The following is a 26,803-nucleotide window of genomic DNA, read 5'->3' as shown; positions in this document are numbered from 1 at the left end:
TTCATCAACTTGTTTGAGGGAAATTGGATCAATAAAAACCTTTTTTGCTTTCACCTAGGAGTGGTGTGAGCTATGTGCATAGGACAAGAAACACGTGTCTACTTAAGGTTTACACTCTGCTTCAAGTTTTGGACACTACAGAGGTGTTTGGGGATGACTTCGACTAAAACCTGTCAAGAGAGATGTGTGAGTTGCTGAACACCAATAAAACACAAACCACCGCTTAGAACCCTCAATCTGATGGACTCAATGGTTCAGTTGCACCTTGCTCTCCATGTTAATTCTGTTCATAACAGATAATCAGACAAACGGGGTGTACTCTTGCCATATGTCACTTTGGGTTGCTGTAAAGTCATTAACTCCATAATGACAGCATTTTCTCTGGGTAAATGATCCACTTCATCTTCTGTGCCGTTGGATATGCAGTGAAGCGATTTCATCTGCAGCGATCCAGCGCTGCTCACAAGCCACAGATAAGTAGCAGGACCAGATTAAAGTCATTAATTTCACACTCTCTATATGCATGCATTCTCTTTCTTTCTCCCCGGCTCTCTCTCCCTCTCTGATCTCCTCACACATGATGATAATGAATTTCACACACGCCAGTTGCTGAGACGGGATCTTGAATCTTGAAACGTGGATGTTTGGAATTAAGGGTTGTGGTAGTGTGTTGGCCACGCTTCCGCTGCTATACGGGGAGAGATGTGGGGGCCTTGCTGCCTGCCAGTCCTCTCCTGAAGATGCTGCCTCTGCCAGGCCTCCGTCAAACCCCTACTGGGAGTGTTCCCTTAGCTGAGGCAAGGCACATCCCCAAGCATGCCCCACCATTTCTCTGCTTCAGAGGCTTTACTGAGCTCAGCCCCACTGCCTCTGCCAGCAAGCAGCATCCAGTCACTCACACTAAGAAGTCCCTTAGTATCAACCTGCATGCAAATAAGGATGACGATGAGCAGGCAGCACTCAACAATACTAAAAGGAGCAACGCACGGCTCTTTTCCAGTTTGACAGATCTGCAATCAGGGAGCCTCAGGAAAGGTGCTGGCTACTGACTACTGGTGGCACATGTGGCACCTGACATCTACATATAAGCAAAGATATTTTCAGACTTGTATTTTTGGATTGGACTTTTTATGGGTTTTTATTTTAAAACGTTTTTATATACATACTTTTAAATGATAATAAAACGGATGATTTATTTTCATTATTTTAGCCGATTGTTGTAAATGACTATAAAAGTAATAATTTGGAAAGAGTGTATTATGTTCACTTTTGTTTCAAAACCAGCAAAATCATACTTAAATAAAATGAATGAGAAACAAAAAAGTACAATGTGGTAACTCGAAGGATGTATACAGAGAACGGGTGGCTCAGGTGACTCAACTAAAATCATAAAACTGATTTATGGCAGCTGACCTGTCGTAACAACAATGGGCGTTCTCAGGAAATGTGACTCCACCTGCTCAGCAGCTTCTTGATGGGTGCCGAACGAGTGCCGCTGTTGTGACACCTGACTGACCTGACACCTGACTGATGCAAAATACAACAAATGACCCCCACATTGTCATAAATCTCCATGTATTTTAACTGCCAGTCGGGAAAATTCCCCAAGCCGTAACAAAGAAGTTATTTTAGTCCAAACCACGATAGTAACAGTTTTGGAAGGGACAGACAAATGATGTCATCAAACAGTATGCGTCTTTCCAAAGGGCATTTGGAACATTTTTCCACCGTCTTTCATGGACTCTTGGAAACAGCTTATGGAAGATCTACACTGATACTTATTATTCATATATATATATATATATAAAAAAAACAATTTTGCCGAAGCATTAGCATTATGGCCTCTCAGCAAAAGGGGCCTGGATTCTATCCGTCTGGACGGCCCTTTTTTGGGGGATTTGCATGTTCTTCCCGTGTCAGCGTGGTTTTCCCCTCAGTCCAAAGACAAGCAGCTTAGGTGAATTGATGACGCTAAAATCCCCTGTAGGTGTGAATGTGAGCGTGAATGGTTGTCCGTGTCTTTGAGCCAGCCTTGTGATAGTCTGGCGGCCTCTCCAGGGTGAATCTCGCCTTCGCCCAATGCCGGCTGATCGGCTCCAGCCCTGAGTAGGGTAAGGGTTTAGAGATGATGGATGGATGTTGGAACAAAATAGTACTAAAAAGGTTGAAAAACTGCCATTGAAACATCAAGTTAATAAGAATGTCTGTGTTATTAATTTCATTGATTCCTAAATGATAATAACAAAAGGATATTACAAACAACAACTTTTTCGATGTCTTGTTGTGTCTGAATGCAGCATTTGAACTTAATCTACTTGAATGATTCCTTTGGTTGTCCCCACATGGTTGAATGCACTTAAAGGCGTCAACTAAATGAATGTAATGTAGTGAAGTGCAGATCCAACATCATACACGGTACATTGCTTTTAATCAAAAGAATGAGACAATTTCTCCAGGCCAATGTTAAATCCCTTTCATAGTCTTTTTTATTTTTTATTCAAAGGCTGTAAATTTATTTTTTCTACAGTGTAAAAGGTCACAATTTGAACTCAAGTTGAAAAGAAGGGGATTTTCAAAAAGAAATGCGAATAATATAAAAAGAATTGTCATAGTAGAAGAGCAACAACATCCATACAGTATGTTCCACTAAGCAAAGAAATGTGTGGGGAGAGAAAGATGAAAACTACAAGTTTAGAAAATCTGTAACGTCTGTCGCAAAACAAGCTCAGTTGAGGAAGGATGTGGAATACGAAGCAGGGTCAGGAACAGAAATATCAACATAACACTATTCACAAAACAAAGTATAAAAACTGTAATTCTGAACAACAACATGAAATATACCTCATTTGAGTAAAATGACATTAAGAAGCAATAACAGCCATCGGAGGAATAAAGGGGACATTTATGGTGAACACTCACACAGTGTACAGTCATAAGAAAATAGACAGAAGTAAATTAGAATATAGAATATGACCAAAAGGATATGTATAGTTCATTATTTATATATATATATAATATATATATATATATATATATATATATATATATATATATATATATGTATATGTAATTATAATTGTTCTCTTTTTAACTGTAGTAGCTCTTGCGGTGCACATATGAGCCGATGTCATTGTTTTAGAGTCCTGAACATTCTGCGTAATGTTTGTGTTCAAGCAGCAGCGAGATGAGTGGCCCTATCATTAGCAATGAGTTACAGCTTGATTCAAAGTGCTGCTTCTTGCATGTTCCTGTCTGGAGTCCTTATTCATAAGTGCTTCAGTGATTCTTACAAAAATAGACATTTGAAGGGGCAACAGAATTATAGCTTCGATGCGTTCCTATCCTGCCTCCTGATGGGAAAGAAAGCCTGACATGTTATTGCTACAAAGAAGAATGACACAAACGAGGGACGGGACTCTGATACAATGCAAATATACAATATACAGTACAGTCACCAGCATTGGTGTTAGTCACTGCTTAAAACAGTCAGTCAGTTAATGGACAGTAAATCTATCAATTGATGAACAAGTTAAAGCTGCACTCGTCCATTTTTGGCCACTAGGGGGCAGAAAAGAAAACCAACACCATATTCAGATATTCTCTCTCCTTTAAGCTCCACCAATATATCTATATCTATATCTATAACTGTGTATAGTTAACTGTGACATTGTGAACATAGAGCACAATTTTCACAAACTGGGATTTCTGGCCAAAAATATGAATTAATGCAGGTCATCTGTCAAATGTTAACTGTTAGCGAGTCCAATGTGAATAGTCATAGCTTCTCATTTTTCACATTATTGCAATGTGTTTGTTGAGTTACCCAGAACAACATGAATGTTGATAGCATCGCTGTGTGTCCAGTACAGAGACAGCTACATCATAAGAGGGAAAAGTACTAATTCAAACCAATCTAAAGCTCTATTACGTATCCTTACATCTTGTACTGAACATACAAAAAACATTTGGGCGATGTGACTACGGACAATATTTAAAAAAGAGAAATCATAATTCTGATCCCTCTGCTTTAAGCCTTTGTGCTAAGCTAGGCTAACTTCATCCTGTGCTGTACACACAGAGATAAAACTGAAATAAAACGTCTCGTGAATCTGAGGAAGACCATAAACAAGAAGATTTACTCAAATATTAACACGTTCCATTAAATGTGACTGTTTCATGCCCAGGTGTTTTGTGTGAAGTTGTAAAAGTCACTCCAGACAGTAATAGGTTCAGGCCTTCAAAAAGACAACTAATATAATAAGAACATGACTCAATAATACAAAACATGTATACATTAAAACAATCAGCATTATATCTGTATGAGGGATAGTAATTGATGATTAAATGTAACCAAGAAAGCGGACCAGATTGCTGTAAACTTCTCCGCTCGTGTTTAATGAAGTACACTACTAATTTTAGAGGAACAAATAGTGCAACAACAAGACTTGTAGCCAAGTCGATGATCAAAGACTTTCATGTCCTGATTGGCTGTGAGATGGAACTACAACGACGGCCTCCCTGCAGCGTGAGGCCGGACCAGCATGTCTCCGCCTCCGTTTGATACCGAAGACACGGGCCATGAAGAAATCTTTTCTCCGAGACAAGACAGTAGATTTTCTTACATCACTGTAACCATCAGAAGTGAGACGAGAGGAGAACTATGTACGTCTAATAAATGCATACCATAAAAAATCTCAGTTTTGGCCTGTGAGTCAGGCTGACCTTTGTATTTTTTAGCTTTCACATGAATCAAAGAAAGCAAACAGCATTGGTTTGACAGTGGGTTGCAGAGACTGCGTGCTCTTTTCACCAAGTCCATTCCTCATGTGCACTGTTGGATTGCTAGACCTGCATCCACTCACCCACGACCTGTTCTTAACGACAAGAAGGAGAAGATAAAAAGGAAAGAGAGGGAGGCGGAGATTGTCTGATGCGGCTTGACGTTTTTGTTAGAATAAAGAGTGTATAGTGTGGAGTTGACTGCATACACTGTATACTGCACACACACATACACACACACATATACACTCTTGTGCACACACCCTAAACCCTCATAGAGATGTCAGGAGCGTAAATGACACATGAATACAAAGACAAAGTTTTGCAGTTTTCCTAATTTGCTACTTTGACCTGAGCCCATATTTATCAAAGTTCCAAGAATCATGTTTTAAGTTGTACGCATTTGACCTTTCCTAAGTCCCGCCCCACTCAGTGCTCCAATAACAATCGAGCAGGCTTGGAACCTGGTGGAACCATGGGTCAGCTCTCATCCTGTCATGCTACGTCTGTGTGAAGCTGCTATGTTAATCACATTACATTGTGAACATAATACTGTAGTCCTCGCTGTCAGCTTCTTGAAGCTATCCAGAAACTATCTCATACACACAACATGTTTCTTTTTGTCAAGCTCGTCCGACATAGCAGCAGTAACATCCGGGGGCGGGACTTAGGATCGGCCTGTTGATATAAAGTATTGCACTTCCAGACTGGCAAGAGACACATTGCAAGAGATCCTCGCCATCCAAGTCTTTCTTTACAACCCGACTTTGCAAAACAAGTTCTTCAGAGTTGACTCGACAAAGCTCCTCCAAAAGTGCATCGCCACAGCAGTTTTACACTAGCATGTATAGATCTGTGTCTGTCCTCATCAGTCTACTAAATTAGTTGGTTGGCTGGTTAAAAAAACATGTTAATATAGTCCAAATCGTACAAGTATGAAAAAACAGTGATGTGAATGACTCCGTGTTGCAGTCTGAACAACAAGCATTCTCCAACAAATTAGCGAGCTAGCTCAGTCGCTAACGAGACCAAAAGTATTCTGAAAACTGCTGAGAAGACGTAACTTCCCGTCTCATGACCGACTGCAAACCGTGCTTCTCAAGTGGAGTTTTAATCCAGTTTGGAGGGAGATTCTGTATCGGTGAAGTAATTTTATCAGTCGGCCTTCTGTGACATCATCCACCGCATGGGTCAGAGGTCATAACCCCTAAACCCTCGAGAATGTTGTTGTAAAAGTTAAGCAGCCAAATTCACAATTTGAGAGCATTAATAGATGAAAAGCCACGTCAATGATAAATAAAGTATGGCTGAACAATATATATTTGCCAACCTCCAGGCATCATAGCCGAAAATGATGCTTATTAATTAGCCTGAGTGCACTTAAAAGATTGAAACAGGCCAAATATGAAAACAACCAATTTCTGTTTGATGAAATGGATTCCTGAGATGACACACGCGGTTATAGCTGCACGAACAGAAACATGAATTAGTTTGGTCATATGTGTAATTAAGTCAATTGTTGTGAGAGCAGCAATGACTTTATTCTATTCGTTCCTTGCAGTCTCTAGCTGGAGCGATGATGTCACAATTACACACTGCAGATGCACTGCTTACATAATGTGCAACCAGCAGCAGACTGTTGTAAAATAACCACACAGCCCCGACCGTGCTATGTGCAAATCAAACATGTGGTTTTCAACAATTATCCGACAGAGTTTATGGACTGAATAAAGTTCACACAGATCCACGAAGAGTTGTGAATCACTTAAACCGTCTCGCTCCGTGTTCAACTCCATCAGGACAGGCAGCAGCTTGTTGCGGGTTCAAGTATCCTCCATCTAAGTTTTTGATCCTGTTGTCATATCATTTCCAGTTTTATATTTGTAGGCTCTTTATTCTAAACAATAAAATGCAAAATAGCGCATGCATGTTAAAGTTATCAGAAGTACATGCTTTAGAAATAGAATGTGTGGCGTGAGAGCGCGGGACAAAGTGTCAAATGCATCTGATGATCAATGCGGGCACTTGCTTTGCTTCCACCAGTTAAAGTACGATTCAACCCAAGATCTCGCTGGGTGGACCTCATCATCTACTACTATTATAGCTACTGCTTCAGTCTGGAGCTCTCATAAATTGAAAGGTATTTATAGTCAAATGGCATTTAATAGATGGCTTTCATTCTTATGCGTGTGAGTCCAAAAGTTCACATTAATCAGTTTGATAAATACGGGTCCAGCAGTCAATGTCATATTCTGATATTCACAGCGGTCCTCTGAATGTCATGAAGGTGATGTGTGGACAGTAAAAACTCAACTTTAGCAACATAGAGAAACGTATTTCTCTGTTAAAGACTTACAGCCATCTTAACGGAACATTGCTTTTTTCCATAATCACACCATGACAACATATTTGACCTTGGCAGAGTTGAGATGGTGCCATCCAGTTCTTCACTTGTTCTTCTAGTGTCCCACAATGTTTAGACCAGTCTGCTCCGGTTTGCATCACAACACGCTTCATTTGAGAGGCCAAAGTCAAACAAGGATTCAGAAGAAGTGCATAGATGGAGAAAGCAGAAGCAACCTGTTCTCGTCTGGGTCACTGACTCTTCCTTCTTCTCTTTTTTTCCTTGAATACGAGAAGCTGCAAATGACAACAGGGGCCTGATAAAGACAACATAGAACAACATACCAGCAGACCAGACACACACACAGAGCGGGTTTAGCGCTGCGCTCCGGTTAATTGGATTGGACAGTGCAGAGCGTGGACGTCCAATGGGTCTGCCAGACGGCCGACTCCACGTCATGTGACCTCAGCGAAGGCGATGTGATTCTGCAGGGAGGAAGGAAAAATAATACGAATAAAATCAGGACAAAGGAGACAAGGTATTCTGGACACGTTTATTTGGACGGATTCCTCAAAAGTAATTTCAGGCTGCTCTTGGTCAGAGTTTTTTTATGGACATTCCAGCCATCGTCAGCCAAAAGAGAAAATACGTTCAGCCACAAATTAATCTATGAGGGAAAAGCTCCAAATAACAGAATCATTAAAGGTTGTTTTCACAACAGAAAAAAAAAAAATCAGAAAACCAGAAAGAAAGATGTTATGATTCTGAGATGGTTTAAAGGAACAATCTGGTATATTTCCACCTGACGAAGCTGTAGGAGACTCACACAGCTTGCCCTAATATCTGTTGCTACACAAGTCTTTGTTTCCCTAATCTCTACAACCGGGCTGAAAAGTGCAAAGTTAGCACAACACAAAGAGTCACAAAGATCTGTAAGAACATGAGGGTACTGAGGATTCATTGGCACCACAAGGACACAAGGAGGCAACCCACCAAGCAGGAGAGGAGCCATCAATAACTACGTGGAGGAGGCAGAGAAAGCATCTCCATGGCTCTGGCCGAAAAGAGGTGCCCACTGGGGCCAGTAGAGAGACACTTGGTCGGGTCGCCTGGAGTTGTCAGTTGTAAGCCTCTAAACACCCAACAACTCCAGGATACAAACCTGGTCATGTGTCCAAGTATGTGTATTAGAGGGTATACTTAAGAATGGAAATACACCAGGTTGGAATATACCAAATTGCCCTTTAAACCAAGAACCTCAATATGTCCAAAACACAGCATCAGAGCAAGTTCTAAACATATCTCAGAGCAGTTCAAACAGAACTAGACTTAGCCCCGAGGAGCAACCATCACAACATGCAAGACTGGCAGAACAATGCCAGTAAGACGCAGCAGCGGCAGGGGATGGTTGTTCATGCAGACTAGAGCCTTTGATTCTCTAATCCAACCTCAGAGTGCGTTTGGCTGTGGAGCGAGAAGAGGAGGAGGGAGGGGTTAAAGACTGCTTTTCTCGCTACCTCCTCAAGGAGCTATACTGCTGCTATACTAAGCTCACTGCTGAGAGAGGAGGTCCTATTCATGAAACATGACAGCACTGATTGTTTATTCTAACGAACTCTGTTTATGGTTTCACTAGTGGTTGAGTAGAGGTCAGTCAATGTTTCATTTTAGTATGGGGATTTATTTGTACAGTAGTATTTTTTTTAAATGTATTGTACAGTATAATAAGTATTCTGCCAAGTTGTACAAATATGCCAGCGGATAATAGGCCCTTTGGTACCACGTACCAGAAGAATAGAAGAACTCTAAAGGGACAGCATTGGACCAATAGGGTGCCAGTCTTGTTTTAGTGTCATATGCCACTTTGATTGGTGGTACGTTGCTATGTGTCTAATGGCGTATGCATGGTATCTCACTGGTGTTCATGATATACTGTTGGGAATTGGTGTGTGCCTGCATTTTTTTTCTGGCCATCTGTGGAGTTGCAATTGGAAATGTTTGATTTAAATTTTCAGCAATAAATCAATAAATAAAAGCAGCGGTAACATACCACTAGTCAAAGTGGCGTACCACTTAGAGTCGGCATATAAAACAAGACGATACCAAGCATACTAACCAAAACGATTGGCCATACCGCAGATATGACAGTAGACCATGAGTGACATGAGACAGAAAACAGTAGCAGGACACAAGTAATCAACAGTGACATACCACTCAGACTCAGCTCCTGACATGTCACCCGTCCCTACTTCTTAATCTGTACATCTGATCAACGATGAAGATGTAAAATCAACATCAAATAACTGACCTCGCCTCCTGTTATAAAACACACACACCCTCTGATGTTGATGACTGATCCAGTAGTCTGTTGAGGCTGCAAGTTCGAGCCAATGATTTGTCTCGCTTTTCATCATTTTAGAGTTTTCATTTGAATAAGGAGAGATATTAGCATTTATATTGGCGAAAACATCTCTCACATGGCAGTTTTCCCCTGTTGTGTTTCTGGTAAAAAGCAATAACTCACCCTCCAAACGAGAACGTGATGTGTGTTTTGATCTGATTTCTACAAAGCAGATTTGGTGCAAAATCTGATCAAATCATTAGCCTGTTTCATTTATCTTTCAGGGAAACTTTACTTATAAATGTACGGCTATGGCGTCTTCCAGCTGGATTCTGCATTCCATTCCACAAAAGAAGAAAGAAATAGAATAAAAGCGTGGGATACATTTTTTTCCTTCCTGCCCTGACATTTTGTTCACTGTGGCTTGTTTAGCTTTCAGGCATCTTTACACTGAGCTATTTATAGAGCAGTCAATTTTCCGTCGTAGCCGAGGTGAGAGGGTGAGATTTTCTATTCTTTACAAGCAACTGAGTGGCAGGCTCTCTCAGCAGGAAGCTGTGAATTGAATCATCAGATAGGAGTCGTGTATTCTCCACGTTCAGATGCTAAATGTGTATCGTGTTAGAGGAAGCGAGAAGACAACACAGCAGGCTGGAGTAAATAGGAGCACGCCTCTGTTACATCTGGCATCATGAATTCTGAAGATGTAAAAAGAGGGATTTCACTCAGACACAAAGAGAAAGGAAGAAAAGCACTTCAACCTCACATTCCAAATACTCTGGACAGTGCTGAGTGTGGCTGAATTTTGCCTCTTCCTCTCTTTCATTTCATTGGATACAAACTGGTTTGATCGCTATGGACCAAGATGGCCACCAGCCCAACAGATGGGTAGTCAGTGGGCCAAAGGACCATGTTTGGACCAATTGATTTGTTCAAAGGAAATTCCACGCTGGCTCTTATTTTTGTAGTTTTGTCCATGACTTCTATCAGAGGTAAAAACACTGCAATAGCTGAGATCTGGGAACATGGTGACATCACTATAAGTAGGTCAGACAGGGCCAACAACAACCAGTTTAATCCAGTTTACCAGATTATCTAAACCGCTTTATTTGGAGCTCAAACTGAAAGTCTGAACACCTTAAATGTGGGGAAACCCTCATTGTAAAGAGAATTCAGACGATATCTTAACCTTCTGGACAGATTAAAAAACCATCAACAAACATTTAGCTCAGTTTATATTCTTGTCTGTACTGGACTGGGATGATATTATTTTTTTTGCATCAAAGAGCTGTGAGATTCATACAAGGTGACTGTAAACTGAGACCTGCACACTATACTCTATATTTCTAACACCTAGCAAGTGAAACAGCCCATGTATCTCTTCTGCAGTGAACTCAGTGCCTTAGATCTCAGCATTGGAGGTTCCCAAATTCAAAGCTAACTCTTCGTAAACTTACAATTGTTAGATCTGAGACCAGATCTTTTACCAGACCTTTATCACATATATTTTTATTAAAGTAGTCAGGTAGCCAAATGGCCATTTGTTCACAACCTGTCTGATCTTCTGACTGCTCGTGTTGAGCGTTCACCGTGTTGCCAGATCTCGCCAATTAACGTGGTGAATATGATTTTATTGGAACTACTAGAAATGATGGGCAAAACTACGAAATATTGCTACTTAATATATGCTGCTATTAAAATAGAAAAATATCCTATATTGTTGTCTTTTTCTGGTACAGCATCTATCTTAGCTGTTAAATGGATGAATACAATCTGAAAAATAAGACCCAAGCTGTAATAAACCAGAGTTACCCTTAGATGTGAAACCACTGGAGAATATTGTGTGCTGTTATTAGTCAGTCACTGAAAGCAAGACCGCAGCATTAATAACTACATGTTACAAACTTACCAAGTAAAAACAGGAAACTTGTCTGATAGCAGACAGAATCTTCAGTCTGACACTGCCTCCAGTAGGCTAACGTAGCCGCCTCAATCTAATGGCACTTTAAGTCGTTATTGATTTGCCAGGTTTTTAAGAGTGGAGCGCAGCGTACAAAACACGCTGTCTTCAACGCACAGGTTGAAAACGCCTCACAATAGCTTGACATTAGCGTCTGTCCCGCACATAATGATTATTGGCTAATCGGTAGTCCTGCCATTGGTCAATTCATTTTTAACCGAGAAGCTGCTGTTTCTTGTCCCCATCCCAGACGAATCAGTCTGGGACTCGGTGGAGTGGGCGGATTGATCAAAAGGTCTCAACCATAGACTGTATATAAGAAGCGCATTTAGTGACATAATCCAATGATTTGTGAACTGCGTTAGGAAGCCTTGAGTTTGGCAATTTGGCCTTCGCCATCTTGCCTTTTTGCAACCGGTGAACCGAAGTGACCATATTTATACGGCTTTGGTAGCGGCAGTAACCTGTCAATCACAGTACTCCCGCCCTAAAGCATACCCTGCTTCATTTTTGGTCAGACTTCTATACAATCGGACTTCGATACAACTGGACGAGTCGCCCCCTGCTGGTCAGTAGATAGAATGCAGGTTTTAAGACACTTCAACATGAACTTCACTCGGCAGAACCAGAGGATGCCGCCTGGTCTGGACCTGAAAAAGGAAATCACCTCTTTACAGACAGCCAATGGGCATGTGAGTATAGTATTAGGACAGTCTTTAAAAAAAATAACACTATCCTGCATGACCAGCCAATTTACATTTACAACTTTATCTTACACCCAAAACCAACACATTCTCACTCCCAACTAGTCAGATACCGCCGCTTGGTCAGTGGCCCTACGCTTTCAACTTTGACGTGTCCTTTCCACTTGTCTTTTCAAAATAAACTTCTATGTTCACAGGAAACGTACACTTTCCGCTTGCTACATGCAAAGTGTCTTTTCAAAATAGACTTCCGTGTTCTTAGAGTTTCTGCTTGTTGCATGCATACAGTATGTTTTTTAAAATAAACTTCCAATGTAGGTTTACTTGATTTTCAGGTTTACTTGGTTAAGTTCAGTCAAGAAAAGTACTGAGTCAGGCTGAGAAAAAGGATTGTTGTTAAATAAGTTTGTGCAAGAAATAAAAATGCTTGTTACATTACTTATGTATGTTAGTTATTTAAGTGCATAAGTGAACCAAAGTTACATAACAAAAGTAAGGAAAAATAAGTCAATGTTTCACATGAGACATGGACAGCAGTCTCCTGGATGAAAGTCCTGTGTCCTGTGACCCATCCAAGACTCTTTCTCATTCTCTATACAACGTCAGTTGCTCTGACTGTCTAATAATGACATGGTTTGTTTTATATTGGTGTTATAAAGCGCGGTGCGTCTCATACAGACGCTAAAGGGAGCCTCTATGCCTCGGTATTAGACGGCGAGGGGCACTGATCAAGCGTCTTCATTTGACGAGTTGGGAGTGAACAAGTTGCCAAAGCACACCCAGCACTCATGGGTTCAGTTTGGCATTAACCAGCGTGAGTTAACCAGCCAGATCAGAGTTCCAGTGCCTGCTCTGCTTCTTCATAATTGAGCTGAGAGTAAATCTCACAGGAATACACAACAAACACACATTTGGCTATTTCTGAATCCCATCCCCTTAGAGACACATACATATTCAATACTACAACCATCAGTGTTCTCACTGTTGATGTTGTCGTTCACTAATTCGTGTCCACTGTTGTTGTCATTTTTAAAATATAAACACTTTGGTAGGGATGATGATGAAAAGTTGGAAAAGTGTGTAATCCTGGTATTATTTCTTGAAGAATAAAGCTTTTGAATGCACTTAGAGTGAACACTTCTTGTATGTGTGTATTATCCTCAACCATGTGGTACTTAATCCTGCATGTCTGTGGCCTCATACTGCTCTAACACTAAGACAAATCACCATAAGTCCCTCTAATGACGGCATATGTCTCAGTAGGATGCAGTCCAGGAAGAAGAACACATACATCTTCTCGTTCAATCCTGTGAGCCCCCAAACAAATCCAGTACAGCCCTAAGTAACATACAACGCAGCTTGTTTCTATTTTCTGAGCGAGCTGTGAGCGTTTTGAGTGTAGCGGCACGAAATCTGAGTTGAGCGGGAGAGCGGGAGAGCGGAGGAAGTGAGCCGCTCTGTGAGCGTTGAGGGGAAATTCCCTCCGCTCACCCGTCCTGGTCCAACGTGCTCTAGGCACTGTGGGTGTCTGATGCTCTCTGTGACTTTTCCTGTGACTTTTCCTCCCCCTGACCAAATCACCCGCCAGAAACTCATGTGCCTCACAAACACACTCAATAAAATATAGGTATTCTGAGGCATTAAAAATGTAAGATTATGAATAAACCACTGGCATTTCTTGGGGGTGCTCTGGCTATCCTAGTGGAAACTTCAGCAACTGCAAGCCCTTGATGCACTGAAAGTATCTCATCTATTCAAACTATGATTAATCTGCAACCATAACATAGTAACATATTAATATGGTGCAAAATCAAAAAAATGTAAAAATAGGTCATTTTGGAAGGCAATGTGGAATTAGATATTTCCTTAGTGAAGGGGATTTGTTGGTCTAGCTAAGTGGTTCCAAACCTGGGGCTACCCTGAGGGCCCCCCAGCGGTTGAACATTATTGAAGTGATGCTAAGGTTGAATAGACTTTTTCACAGCAGACATTTTAACCTTGGAAATATATGTCGGCAATAACACCATTAGCTGTGGCATTACCTTGCAATAATTGCTGAACAAAGTCATGGTTATTTGTGGTAGTTCCACCTGTGCTTTTCCTATTATGACAGGTCAAAACATCTGCTGTGGAAACGGTGAGTGAATCTGATTCAGATGGGAGAACGAGGAGTGCTCTGATGCAAGAAATCAAGATCGTCGCCTAATCAGAAGGTCGGTGGTTCGATCCCTGTTCAAAGTGTCCCGGGGCAAGATACTGAAACTTGCTGTGAGTTTGTGTGTGTGTGTGTGTGTGTGTGTGTGTGTGTGTGTGTGTGTGTGTGTGTGAATGCTGGCTTGGGTTGAAAAGCGCGTTGAGCGGTCGCTAAGAATAGAGAAGTGCTACATGAAGGCAGTTCATTAATTGACACAAACATCATGTAAAGTACAGGTGAACAGATTTCTTCAGAGAGAAAAAAGATGATTCTCACCTCAACTCTTAATTGCAATATTTCATATAGAGCCAACCATTGATTTCCGGAAATTGAGGGGCAAATTTGAGAGGAGCAGAACTGTTGAGATTGTGTGTATTTGATTTAGATTCATCTGTCCTGGCAGGACACATACTTAATAAAATTTTTGCTAACGTATGATTGTATCCCCTAGTTACCTCGGTGTAGTAGCTCTTAGACCAGACAGGACAGATGCTGGACCAGGTCTACAGAACAATATCAGCCAGTCTAATTCATAAGTGAAAAGGTATAGATATGTCCAGAGATTTGAGAGAGCTGGAGTTTGAAACCACGTCACGGTTTGTTGCCTTTTGTTCCTGAGACACTGGAACCATTCGAGACCCTGCAGCCAGTGCAGGAAGGCCAGGAGGCGCTCCTTAATGTAGCAAGACTCTTCATCTTCATCATCCGTCTCCTACAGCAGTGTGTGTGTAGGTGTGTCGTTAAAAGTCAGACACTGCTACCTGTACCCTTTATTAGGTCTAATGGCTAATGGTATTAAGCCCAAAAAGAACAAGAACTGTAGCAATGAACAAATGCTAACATTACGAAACAGTTTATGCACACATGATGTAAATTCAGAAATAAACCAGGGTTAGACCAATATGGGTATATTATCAACATACTGTATATCTAAGCAATAAAAGAAGTGTCCTAGTTAGTCATTGGCACTCGTTTATGAAAAGATGGGAACAAAGTTACAGCTTTCATTTCCAAAAAGAGCGGCAAATTCCCACATTTGTGAAGCTGGAAGTAGCATATGTTAACACTATTAATGTGTTAACAATTCATTCCAATCCAACAAGGAATCTAATAGTTTCACTAATTCATTGCACTTGCTGATATCTTTTTACTATTAAGACTGCCATGAGTAAATCAACTGATGTAACCAATTATTTGAAGACTAAAAGGAAGTATATCAAAACAGTGGCATGATCTTACTTGGCAGGTGAAACCACGTACAATATATCGGGCTGAGAACACTGACTCCAGTGTCGTGTGTAATATACTGCTGAGTGATTGTAGCTGACACCTGTCACTTCACATCTACCTTGATTTAACCTCTCCAGGTGTGCTGCCAAATCAACTGTCCAGACTTTTGGTGTCTGTGGATTATTTATTATGTAACTAAAAGGTTGCTAAATATAGTTTGTAGGGTTTCGACACCGGAGATCGGGGTCACGTCCTTCATCCCACCTGCGAATGATTGACTGTCATCAAGTCATCGTGACATGATGACCAAGAAGTTATTTCGCCCTAATCAAACAATAGTCAACGTATACTCATACATTTTTCTTTGTGTTTTCCTACAATAGTCTTTCCAAAACAAACTTCCATCCTCACAGAAAACTATTTAGTTGGGGTAAGGCAACAAAGCTGCTTGGTATGTGCGTCACACGTGTCTAATCTAATCGCATCTTTCCATTGACTTTGTCAGCAAAATTGTCTTTGCGTTGCTAACACTGTTCTGTAAGTTGACTTGCAAAAACATCTACGGCTGCATCGACCTCAACAAAACCTCTACACAGGAACGCTCTAGCACAGGAATAGGACCTCCCAACTTCTAAAAAGCTCTGCTTGCTCAGGTTTTCCAACACCTTTGCTATTTGAATCACTGAAGCGGGCATCCAGAGGTATTCGGCTACTACAATTTGGAAGAAAAACTGAACCTCTGTGTTTAACGAAACATAATAGTGTTCAAAGAGCCATATTGGTCTACAGCTGATGTTCACTGTGAGTTTGCTTCATACAGACATGCATTACTCCAGCATGAAAACGTGAGCATAAGAAGGTGTGTGGTGCTGTACTGACCTGTGAGGCGATGTACTTCTCCAGAGGACTCTCCATCCGGCCCATGTTCAGCATGGCTGTGTTGGACCGCTCCTCTGGTGAGTCCTCGCTCAGCAGTAACTTGCCTTTGAAGTTATGGACCACACACACCACCTATATCTCACACACACACACACACACACACACACACACACACACACACACACACACACACACACACACACACACACACACACACACACACACACACACACACACACAGCAGAGGACAGAGATGGGTGTGTAACTGAATTCCAAGGACTGATAGAGACTCCTGATAAAGAGAGTAACCCAAGAATGTAGGTCACATGTGTGTGTATGGACTTTTTCCTGTGGGCATTACTGAAGCTATGTGATGGATGTGGGTGCTCCTCTAATAAGGAGAAAAATGTGGCTTTGAGGTTCAAAATGAAATAACCAATTTCAAGTTGGCTGAGCAGAGAAGACATACAGAAACTCTTCAGGGCTGCAGTCCATTATATCCTACAGAGCAGTGCAACCTGGGAACTTTGTATGGAGGGTCATGAAGCTTAGCAGCAAAACTTGAGAAACATCTTTAACCATAAACAACCAATCAGGTGTCCAGTCTGGTGCTTATCAGGCTCTGCCCTCCTGGACCAGAGCTCTTCCCCAGGCCACAAACTCAGCTATGTGACTATAGCTGATCAGATGAAACTCTTTGTGCATTAAATTACATTACCGTCATTTAGTAGACGCTTTTATCCAAAGCGACTTACAATAAGTGTATTCAACATAGGTATTCCAAGTGCCTTCTGCTTCACTTACAGTTACTGAGGCTGTATTGTCAGGCAGTTTTACTACAAAAGGAGAGTAGGCTAACTGAGGCATGATAGACTTGTTGGCCACTTGGGGGCAGTGGAAACATGCCGTGAACACAACGTTGGCATATCATCACGTATTAAGTTTATATGGTAAGTTGGGTATTGACACAGTTACTGAAACGCATCCTGCGTAGAAACTAATTAAAGTCCAATATTCTCTCTTTTAGCTCGGTTTTTGATCTCCACTAACTCTTGAGGAAAAAGACGTGTCTTTTAGCTGCTGTTTGGTCCTGAGCAGGTAACAAATAGTTCTAAGAGCTTTTTCTCTGTTACGAGCTGACTGCTGCTGCAATAAAAAGACAGAAAAAGATAAAGGTAGTAACATCTAATGGAGCTTCACCAGACCTAATATTAGAAGTAAATGAAGACCCAGGTAGCTCCAACTTGTATATTGACATATTTGGTGTGTTTTAAGGCTTAGGTTCCTAAATGTTGGTATATTTATTCATATTAATCTTTAATTTAACCTTATTTCTTTTTTTAATTAGAAGGCCCCATTCATGAGTTTAATTCCCAAGACCTAAAACCGTGTTGCTATGCACCACAACCCATCTGCAGGCTCTTTAAAGGCTTTATTGCTCCCAATATATATCAGCAGTCTCTTGTGGAGATAATTTGCACATATAAAATAGCATCCCTGCCAAACCAGGCCAGTCTGCTGTTTGAGTTACTGTTCTCTGTGATAATGAGAGCTATTTGTTTGACGCAGCCATGCTAGAATGAGAGCAGGAGGAGGAGAGGGGAGAGGGGGGGGGGGGGGGAGCAGAGGGTGGAAGAGATGAAGGATGAGGAGTTTCTCTGGTATTAAAAGAAATAGTGTTGTCTTTGTATTTTTTCCTATCTACATCCATCACTAATGGAACGGTAATGTTTTCAACCAGGGCCAACATTAATGGATCTCTGTGTGAAGAGGCTGAGCCTTGAGCCAGGCCTTATCACAGACTCTCTCTCTCTCCCTCTCTCCCTCCCTCTCCAAGCCCGTGAGCCACAGCAAAGAATGTGCCGGCCTTTCTCCGTCCCATGTCAGAGCAAGAAAGAGGATGGGGGGGGGGGGGGGGGGGATTATCTTTTGCTACTGCTGCTAGGAAACATGCTGTATCTAGGGCCCACTCATCATCACTGTGTGTGCGTTTCATGATAGTGTGCAGCACAGCTGCAATGCTCTTTCACCCTGATGGATGTTGTACGTGTGAACTCTTTCTTCATCTTTGGCTAATGGCTAACTTTTTAAAGTTAGCCATTACAATCAATTGTTGTTCTGGTACTCAAACCAGTATCAGCCTAAAATGCTGGAACAGGTACCTGCGAGTACACAGGAACAACAAACAACACGAGTCACTCGCTACCCAATCCGCACATCCTGCCCCTCCTCCCACGGCGAGAGAGAGTCAAACAAACACAGGACTTTCAACCAGGAGACCGATGTTTGTGTCCCAATGTGTTGTTGAGTTATTGTGAAGTTAAGTTTGTGAAGTGTTTATGTATTTTACTTAGTTTGCATAATTATGGCAACCATGAGGTTTTTCCTAAACCTAACTATGTGGTTTTGTTGCCTGAACCTTCTGTTAGACTGTTTCCTTAAGATGTCGTGGTGATTACACGTACTTCTGTGAATCTGTGTTGTTAAAAACATGGAGGAGGGTCAAACAAACACACAGGACTTGAGACTCAGGGGGCCACCGGGTCGGATTCTGGTGAAATCAGATGAAATCATGCAGGTTCACCAGAAACTCCTTCAGCTCAGACTCCAGCAGAGACCAGTCCACCGTGGACAGACCCAGATCCGGCTTTATACCTGTGTCTAGATGTTGGTGGGATAACATCATCCAACAATCATCCCTCTACACCTCTATACCATATGACCTCTGTTGGGTTGAGTCTCACCAGGAAAGCGGCGATGGCGGTGCCGATGATGAAGCCGGCGATGACGTCCGACCAGTGGTTGCGGTATTCAGCCACGCGGTTCAGACCGGTGAGGAAGGCCAGACACATGAGCCCGAGAGACAGCACCGGCTTGGCCAGACGGGTGCCTTTCGCATGCACCGTGCACGTCACGTACATCTGCCAGGGAGGAGAGGTGACGGGGTTACTGGAGATCATCTGAATGTTTAAACATCTTGTAAAATCACTGGTTCCATCACATGACTTATTCAGATAGGAGACATTGTAAAACTCCTCCTTCTTTGCAAAACGATTCTGAGAAAGTCGTCCACGCTCAAATAATACGCCACTACTGTAACAGCTTACTCACCTGCTTTAGACAGTCTGCAACTAACACTAGTCCAGAAGCCTGCAGCGAGGCTCACAGTAGAACCCACATTACAGCAGTATTAGCCTTCACAGGCTCCATATAAACTTTATTAACAGCAGTTAAATACAAAGCAAGGCATTAGGCCATCGTTTTACCTGTATTTATGTCACTATTAGAACTCATTTGAATCCACATGAATTCACTCACAAAACCTGCAAACATTAATGAGGTACCTCACATTTTTTGTCATAAAAGTCATTGTATAGTATTTCATAAAAAAGGAAATGTTATAGTATAATATGTCATAAAACTGTCATAACAAATTAAAATAGTTGAGTATGATATTTAAAAAGTCTTTAAAATGTATATGTCATTTTAAAAATCCTAAAAAGTTATAGAATTGTATGTCATAAAAAGTCATAAACAATCTTTACAAGTTAATGTATAGTAAAGAGTGCCATAAAGAGTTATAGTATATACCATTAAATGTACTTTTTCTGACCCCTAACCGTGGCAAATGATAAATGGTGCTCATCAGCTGCAGCAGGGAAGCAGAGCTTAAGAGAGGGAATCTGAGGAACACATAACTGCTAATATTGCTCTGTGTCTGCTGCATACTGGCATTTTGAATTGTTTTCTATCACCATGTCATTAAAGTAAATGGGAAATATGTCAGGTGTTATGTGTATGTGTGTGTGTGTGTGTGTGTGTGTGTGTGTGTGTGTGCGCGTGATAGTGTGTGTGGTGGGGGGGGGCAATCTCTGAGTGGTGACGTAACCTTTCATAACGTACATTAGTCCTAACCGGTCCACAATGTCATTGACCTTGCAAGGTTCAGGGCTGATTAAAGACAGTAGATGGCGTTTTGAGCCATTCTCAACCAATGAAATGCTCATTTCTATAGATTTGTAAAGAGACGTCTATATTAACAGCAGCATTGATGTATTTCACCACCATATACTTTACATTTACAGCTTCAAAAACAGGATTTAGAGTGCAGGTACTATTCAAATGATTCCTGGAGAGTTAGCACTTTGTTCCGTAGCCTAGTTGAACTAGTTTGATTTCTATTTGCTAAAATAAATGAACTGCAAACCAATAAAAGGTTCCCTGTGCTGTGTGGAGAGACTTGTCTGTCAGTTTTGTTATGCACATAACGGTTTAATTGTGTGTTTAAATGTGCGATGAAACAGGTGAAAAGTGTGTATAGGTTTGACGGCTGATGTTTGGCTCATAGAAGCCGTGTCAGTGTGTAGATGAGCAGTGATGTCAGAAAACACCACTCAACTCATACTGCATGTTTATAAGGAGGAATCTTTTTTTATCACTCAATATGCTGTCTCAATAGGAAAATGCTGAAAATCCACATTATTTTAGTTTGACTTTCAAAACTATTGTGGAAGTTGCTGTGCTCCTAATGTTTTATTAAAAGCTCTGTGGTGAAATGCCACCAGACAGCTGGGACTGTGTGTAAATAGGAGCCGATATGTTAAGTCTCTCCTCGGGGCATCTTTCTATTTTTCCACCGCTGTGTATAGAGAAGTGCTGGCAGTTCTGCCACTGGAACTGCAGGATGAAAAATATATACAGTATATATATATCAGGTTGAAGAAAAGAAGTGAAAGAAGCAGATGGAGAAGAATAGAAAGAAGAGGAGAGGAATGACAGGAGAGAAGGAAAGGAAAGGGGAGGTGGAGGATGATACCCAGAGGGAGGGAGACGTAGGAAATACATGAGGTGAAGAGAGAAGGAGAGAAGGTGAGGAGAAGGACAGAGGTGAGGAGATAAAAACTGGAGAGTAAATGAGAGAGCGGGAGAGGAGAGGAGCAGAGTATAGGAGAGGAGGAAAGAGGAGAAGAGAGGAAAGGAGCAGAGGAGAGGAGGAGCATAGTAGAGGAGAATAGATAAAATGACATGAGATGAGAAAAGAGGAGAGGAGATAAGATGAGAGGAGGAAAGAGGAGATAAAGAGAGAGGAGAGGAGAATAGAGCAGATAGGAGGAGAGGAAAGAGGAGAGGAACTAAATGACATTACGCTGTACTCCATGATAATATACTGTTTTTCAACAGGAAATGCATTTTGTGTAAAAAGCATGCTCGTAACAGAGCGAAGTGGAGCAATAGAGCCTGCAGCATCTTCCTCCTCTCCTCCTCTCCCTCTGGGCCTCAGATGAGCTGCTGTAAATAATGCATCATTATCATAAGTTCTGTCACGCTGTAGTCCAGGCGGCTCAACACTTATCACAGACGAAGCATTTCTCAAATGAAATGAACTGAATCCAGTTTCTTAAGAAACATCGTGAAAAGTGATCAGATAATACTTCACAGCATTGCATCAGGGCTAAAGCTGCACATAGACGTTGTCCTGCTTTGAATAGTTGCATGTTCATGTCTCTGATACGGTATGTTCTAGGACATCATCGCTAACAGCCAAACACACCCTCAACACTTGCTGTTCTACACATGGCTCCTAACATGACAGCAACGTTGTAATGATTAGAGTGAACATGCAGCCTGTTGGGGTAGCTTGGTCAGTGGCTGTTATTCAAAAGAAGTTTTACATATACTATATTGTAGCTCATTTTTTCATGACTTTTAAGTATTTTGTTGTCAAACAGATGTAGACCAACGAGTCAGCATGACTGGACTGATTTCTCACCAGATACAAAGCACACTCACACACGTTTCACACTTCTAGTAAGAAGGCAAACACAAATAGAAAATGTGGCATGTGCCATGATATCAGTCTTGGACAAGTTGGAGGGAGGAGGGGCAGAGTGAGAGAGAAACAGACGAATATAGACCCGAGGAAACATGTCTATGTTTGGCTCTAATCACTAATCTGTTGTGTTAACGCAGCAGACAAGGAGATTAAGCCTAATTGTATTTTTCATTAGAGTGCGCAATCTCTTCCAAGGCCAGATCAAGTGTTTCCATGTCTCTCTCTCTGCAATTCATTTACTCTGCATCTCTTAATAATTCAGGACTTAAATATATGGTGCTTTCAGGGAGCATCCATAAGGTTCTTCAGAGTTATGTACCGTTAACAGGTTAATCCTCCATTTACATGTTCAAGTCTTCAGTGATCATCCGGCTCAAAGGACACAGTTGCTGTGGTAATGGGTCACATTGCGGTCCCTTGACACATTTAGCTCTCTGTCCTTAGACTTCTGTTGTTCTGTAAACTGCTGCTCAACTGATATACCGATAGACATTCTCATTGGAGACACAAAGAGCTCTACTTCCATGGATCAAGGGATGGACTGTTTATCGCACTTAAGTGTTCTCTGCCGAGTTTTTCGTGGGCGTGCAAAATGCACTTTTATGCCGTGTTCACAGCAGACACAAAGCAAATTTTCTCATCAGTGGATTTCACCGAGTCATATTTTCAAATTCTAGCAAGCCATTAATATACCAGATATAACCAAAATAACGACTTGATAATGCAGATTTTTTAAAAGTCTGAATTCATGCTTTTTTAGGTCTGGCCGCAAGATGACAAACAACTTTTAAAATGCTTGTTTTCTGAATGGAAAGACTTGGTTGGGAAGCACAGGTGGGTCGCAGGAGATTTTTATCAGGGTCGCCAAATAAATTGGTCTTTTATTTAACATTTACATCTGCAGTTCACATGAGGGAGCCTGAATGTTGGTATTCTTCCAATAATTGTATTCTACTTTTAACATTCAATCTAATGTGAAAGGCTAATGTACAATTTGTTTGCTTTACTGATGAGAGGAAGTTAATATAATTAAACAGTCTGTTGACACAGCCTAAATGCATTTATTAGGTCCCATTTATTAAGTATTTATTATTTATTTATTTTATTTATTTGTTTATTTGGCAGGGTTAATGCACACCAATCAACAGTTAAACTGTAAGTGAGCCAGAGAGGCTAGTTTTCATCTGCTGTCCCCGGCCAGATGTTTAAAGGCAGCCTAAAATTACAAAATTTCAAATAGAAATGGAATTAAAATGTATAGATAAACAGACAGTAACGTATAGACAAAACCAATACACATATAAGCAAAAGAAAAGTGTACATAAGACACTAGAGCAGAGCAGACATAACAGGCTGCAGCATGCGTCAGGCAGAACAAACCCACCTACAGTACAAGCACACATATAACAATATGTGTGCTTGTACTGTAGGTGGGTTTGTTCTGAGGCACATAACAAGTGGAAATGTTTTCCATAACACGTGCATGAAACAAAGTCATTCATCAAACATACATCTTTTCTAGATGGCTGGTTTACCTGTTCAAGGCCATAATAGGTGTTGAGGAAATGGCAGTAAAAATAGCCGGGCATGTTCATTCACACATTTGGCTTTTTTTATTATCTTACAGATAAGGCCTGTTGGAAATTGGGTCGCGGTGGTTGGTCATTTTTAAAAAGTGATTGCCCAGGGAAACATTTTTTTTTGTTTCCCTGGGCAAGATTCCAAAGAACGTCGCTGGAGCGCCCTGACACGAGCGCGCTTGCATGGCAGCTAAGAGGGCTGCCGACTACCTTGCGTTTGGACGAAACATGATCACTTAGGCAAGACAGGTCGCAAATCTTAAGTCTTTATTGTTATTTTATAACCTCTAATAAATAAAACGATTTGATTAGACACAAAAAGTAAAGAAGATTTAAAAAACGCAGTGAGTGTGAGTGGTGAGTGGGTTGAAGAAGAGCTCTGCACTCTGTTGCACTATATTTTTCTGTCTTTGTGTGTGTGCACATGATGTGAGCTGACCTTAGTCACTCTGTAAGAGATTCTCTCAGCAGTTGTTGGATAAACTGCTCACAACAGGCTTTGTTTTCTTTTATTCTCGATTGGTTTAATTCATCTGATAATCGGAGCAGAGGGCACTACCGGAGGTTATGTTGGTGTGGCCAGTGTGTGTCTGTGTGTGGCCTGCAGCCAGCATCCCTAAACTAATCTGTGCTGTCATGATTCATATTACACTGACAACTGTTATCAGGTTGGATCGGTCTTGTATATGATGTGTGTGTGTGTAGTTTTGTATCACAGAGAAATGTTTAAATATTGATAACATTTAAGTTAAATTATCCATTTATTCAAGAAACAAAGAACGTCTTTGTAAAAGAGTGGGAACATACAGCTCCACTGCAGTGTATGGAGGTAGACAACATTCAAAGATGCAAGTCCCCTCTTGGAAATTAATTTAAAAAAGAAATAAAAAGGACATTTGTAGTAATATTTAAGACTTTAAAAGTAAATTTACTATTCCAGTTTTCTTTTTGTTTTTTTTTAAATGACCAGAAACAGAAGTCCACATTTGGTTAGAGTAGCATGACAGTCCACTGTTGGTAATGTAGGAATATATATGTGTGTGTGTCCGTCCTTCACCGGGTCAAGGATCTTTCTCCCTGTGAGCCTCGTATGAGCTGTCACATGCTATCAATGCCATCACTCCTAGTTGACTTCCATAAAACATACATGTTGTATTATAATGTTTCCCTGCTGGACATCATTTGACCTGAGACTCTTCAGGTCAAATTGATTTGTCTTTACAGGCTTTTTCGAGCGGTTCATAGCCGTGTGCGCGCTCCAACCTATCTCGCATTAGCAGCTGTCGGCTCGCTCACTATATCACAGGCTTGTCGGCTGAACCGAGAGGGGGACATGACAAATTCAACCTCCGCTCGATGCCGCTTCAGACATCAATATCTCCGTCTTGCCAAGTTCAAATGGTGTCCTGTTGGTGTGGCTGAGGGGGACCTGTTCAGCCTGTGTTCATATATCAGGCTGATTTAAAAGGCGATATCAGCAAGATATGTCACCTCATATTTCAAATGGTAACAGGTCCAGTCAGAGTGGTCCAACACTGATAAGTTGGACACAATGTATTTTTCCTGAAAACATATTTATTGTAGTTGTGTAGCTGTTATTCGGAAAGATTTCACTAGAAGCGTATTTTGTGATGGCAAAAGAAATTGAAAGAAAGAGTGAACAAATCTTTTGCTTTGCTTCCACGTTTCACTCTGCAGTCTACTTTAAACAAATGTAAAGAGAATGTAATTATATGTCTACATTTGGAGCTAAATTTGAAATTATTTCCATGCAAAATTTGCAAATTAGGTGAGAATTGTTTCTATATGACGGGGTTGCTATGTAGCTCGTGATGATGGAGCATGCTTTTTAGATCATGTTGGTTAGCGCAAGACATTTAGTAAGGTTGCTCATAATGTTACTGAGGCACAGAAAGACCCTGTGGATGTGTTGCTTCTCTATATTTGCAGACGTTTGGTGCCAGGATATGTAAGCAACCTTCATTGAAATGAATGTGGAACCCTCTTGGTATCTAGTTCTCTTAATAGATCCATGCATTCAAACCCTCAGAAAGCGCTCACACATGCTGTCACATGCATGTGTGACTGTCTGGTCTTCCCTTAAGAGAAATCCCATGGTGCATAGGAAGACATATTCCCAGCTTTGTTTTGAGTAAACAGAGAAATAGCTCAGCAGTGATACAATACCCAACATGGCTGAACACACATCAAAAACACATCAAACAACACTGCCTTTAGAAAGTCAAACTTAAGAAGGCATTGTGGAGATGTCACAGTACAGTGCTGCACCGCCCACACTGTCGGAGTCAAAATACCACGGCAACAAACAAACCAAAGCTGGGGACTAAAACACAAGCTGGGGCTCACAGCTGGATAGAAGTCCTCCAGACAAACAGTCAAAACAGGCTCTGTGTGCCTCTGTAAGTCTATAAATGCCACATTGTATAATCAATACCTGACAATGGGCATGCACGCTCTCCCTGCATGGCGCAATCACCACTATCCACCACAGGCATGCCCACATGTTTTGGGGGAAGCCGACATTTGAAAGAGTGGACATGCTTAATGGAATTATGTGAAGTTAGAATGTTTGGATTTGTAGCAGACAAACCTAAGCTTCACCTAGAAACCTTTAAACATGAATCAGCATCCATCAACACTATTTAAAAGGAGACATATAATGCTAAATGCACTTCTTCATGGCTTTCCAGGATGATGTGTCTGCAGACCCCCTACACATTATCTGCTCCATCAGATAATGTGTAGCAACGAGCTAGTCAGATAGGATGTCCACCTTCTGAATCAACCTCACCGTCCTCCAATGTAATGCCCTCGCTATAGCAGACTTGGTAACATGGTACAAGCAAAGCAAGCTACGTATTCTGTTGTTGGCTGCAGGAACCAACAGAAGGTTCTTCACGTAGTCCCATCATCTGAGGATGTGAAGACCCAGTGGATT

At 41.2% G+C, this 26,803-nt stretch overlaps 1 protein-coding gene across 1 annotated transcript in view; it reads right to left on the bottom strand.

Annotated features, from left to right (window-relative positions):
• Positions 1–7,237: 7,237 nt before the first annotated feature.
• Positions 7,238–26,803, bottom strand: part of plppr5b (phospholipid phosphatase related 5b) — a 75,331-nt gene continuing 55,765 nt past the window's right edge. Inside the window, exons 4-6 of the mRNA XM_076085450.1 lie at positions 19,176–19,352; positions 16,432–16,563; positions 7,238–7,608 (exon numbers count right to left, since the gene is read on the bottom strand). Coding sequence (XP_075941565.1) covers positions 7,579–7,608; positions 16,432–16,563; positions 19,176–19,352 — 339 coding nt within the window. The 3' untranslated portion in view covers positions 7,238–7,578. The remainder of the gene's footprint in view (positions 7,609–16,431; positions 16,564–19,175; positions 19,353–26,803) is intronic.

This window comes from Anarhichas minor, unplaced genomic scaffold (genome assembly GCF_050575085.1).
Source record: "Anarhichas minor isolate MPS153535 unplaced genomic scaffold, ASM5057508v1 ptg000155l, whole genome shotgun sequence".
Taxonomy (NCBI): domain Eukaryota; kingdom Metazoa; phylum Chordata; class Actinopteri; order Perciformes; family Anarhichadidae; genus Anarhichas; species Anarhichas minor.
The sequence above is the reverse complement of the archived record's forward strand: the minus strand, read 5'-3'. Positions and strand labels throughout refer to the sequence as shown.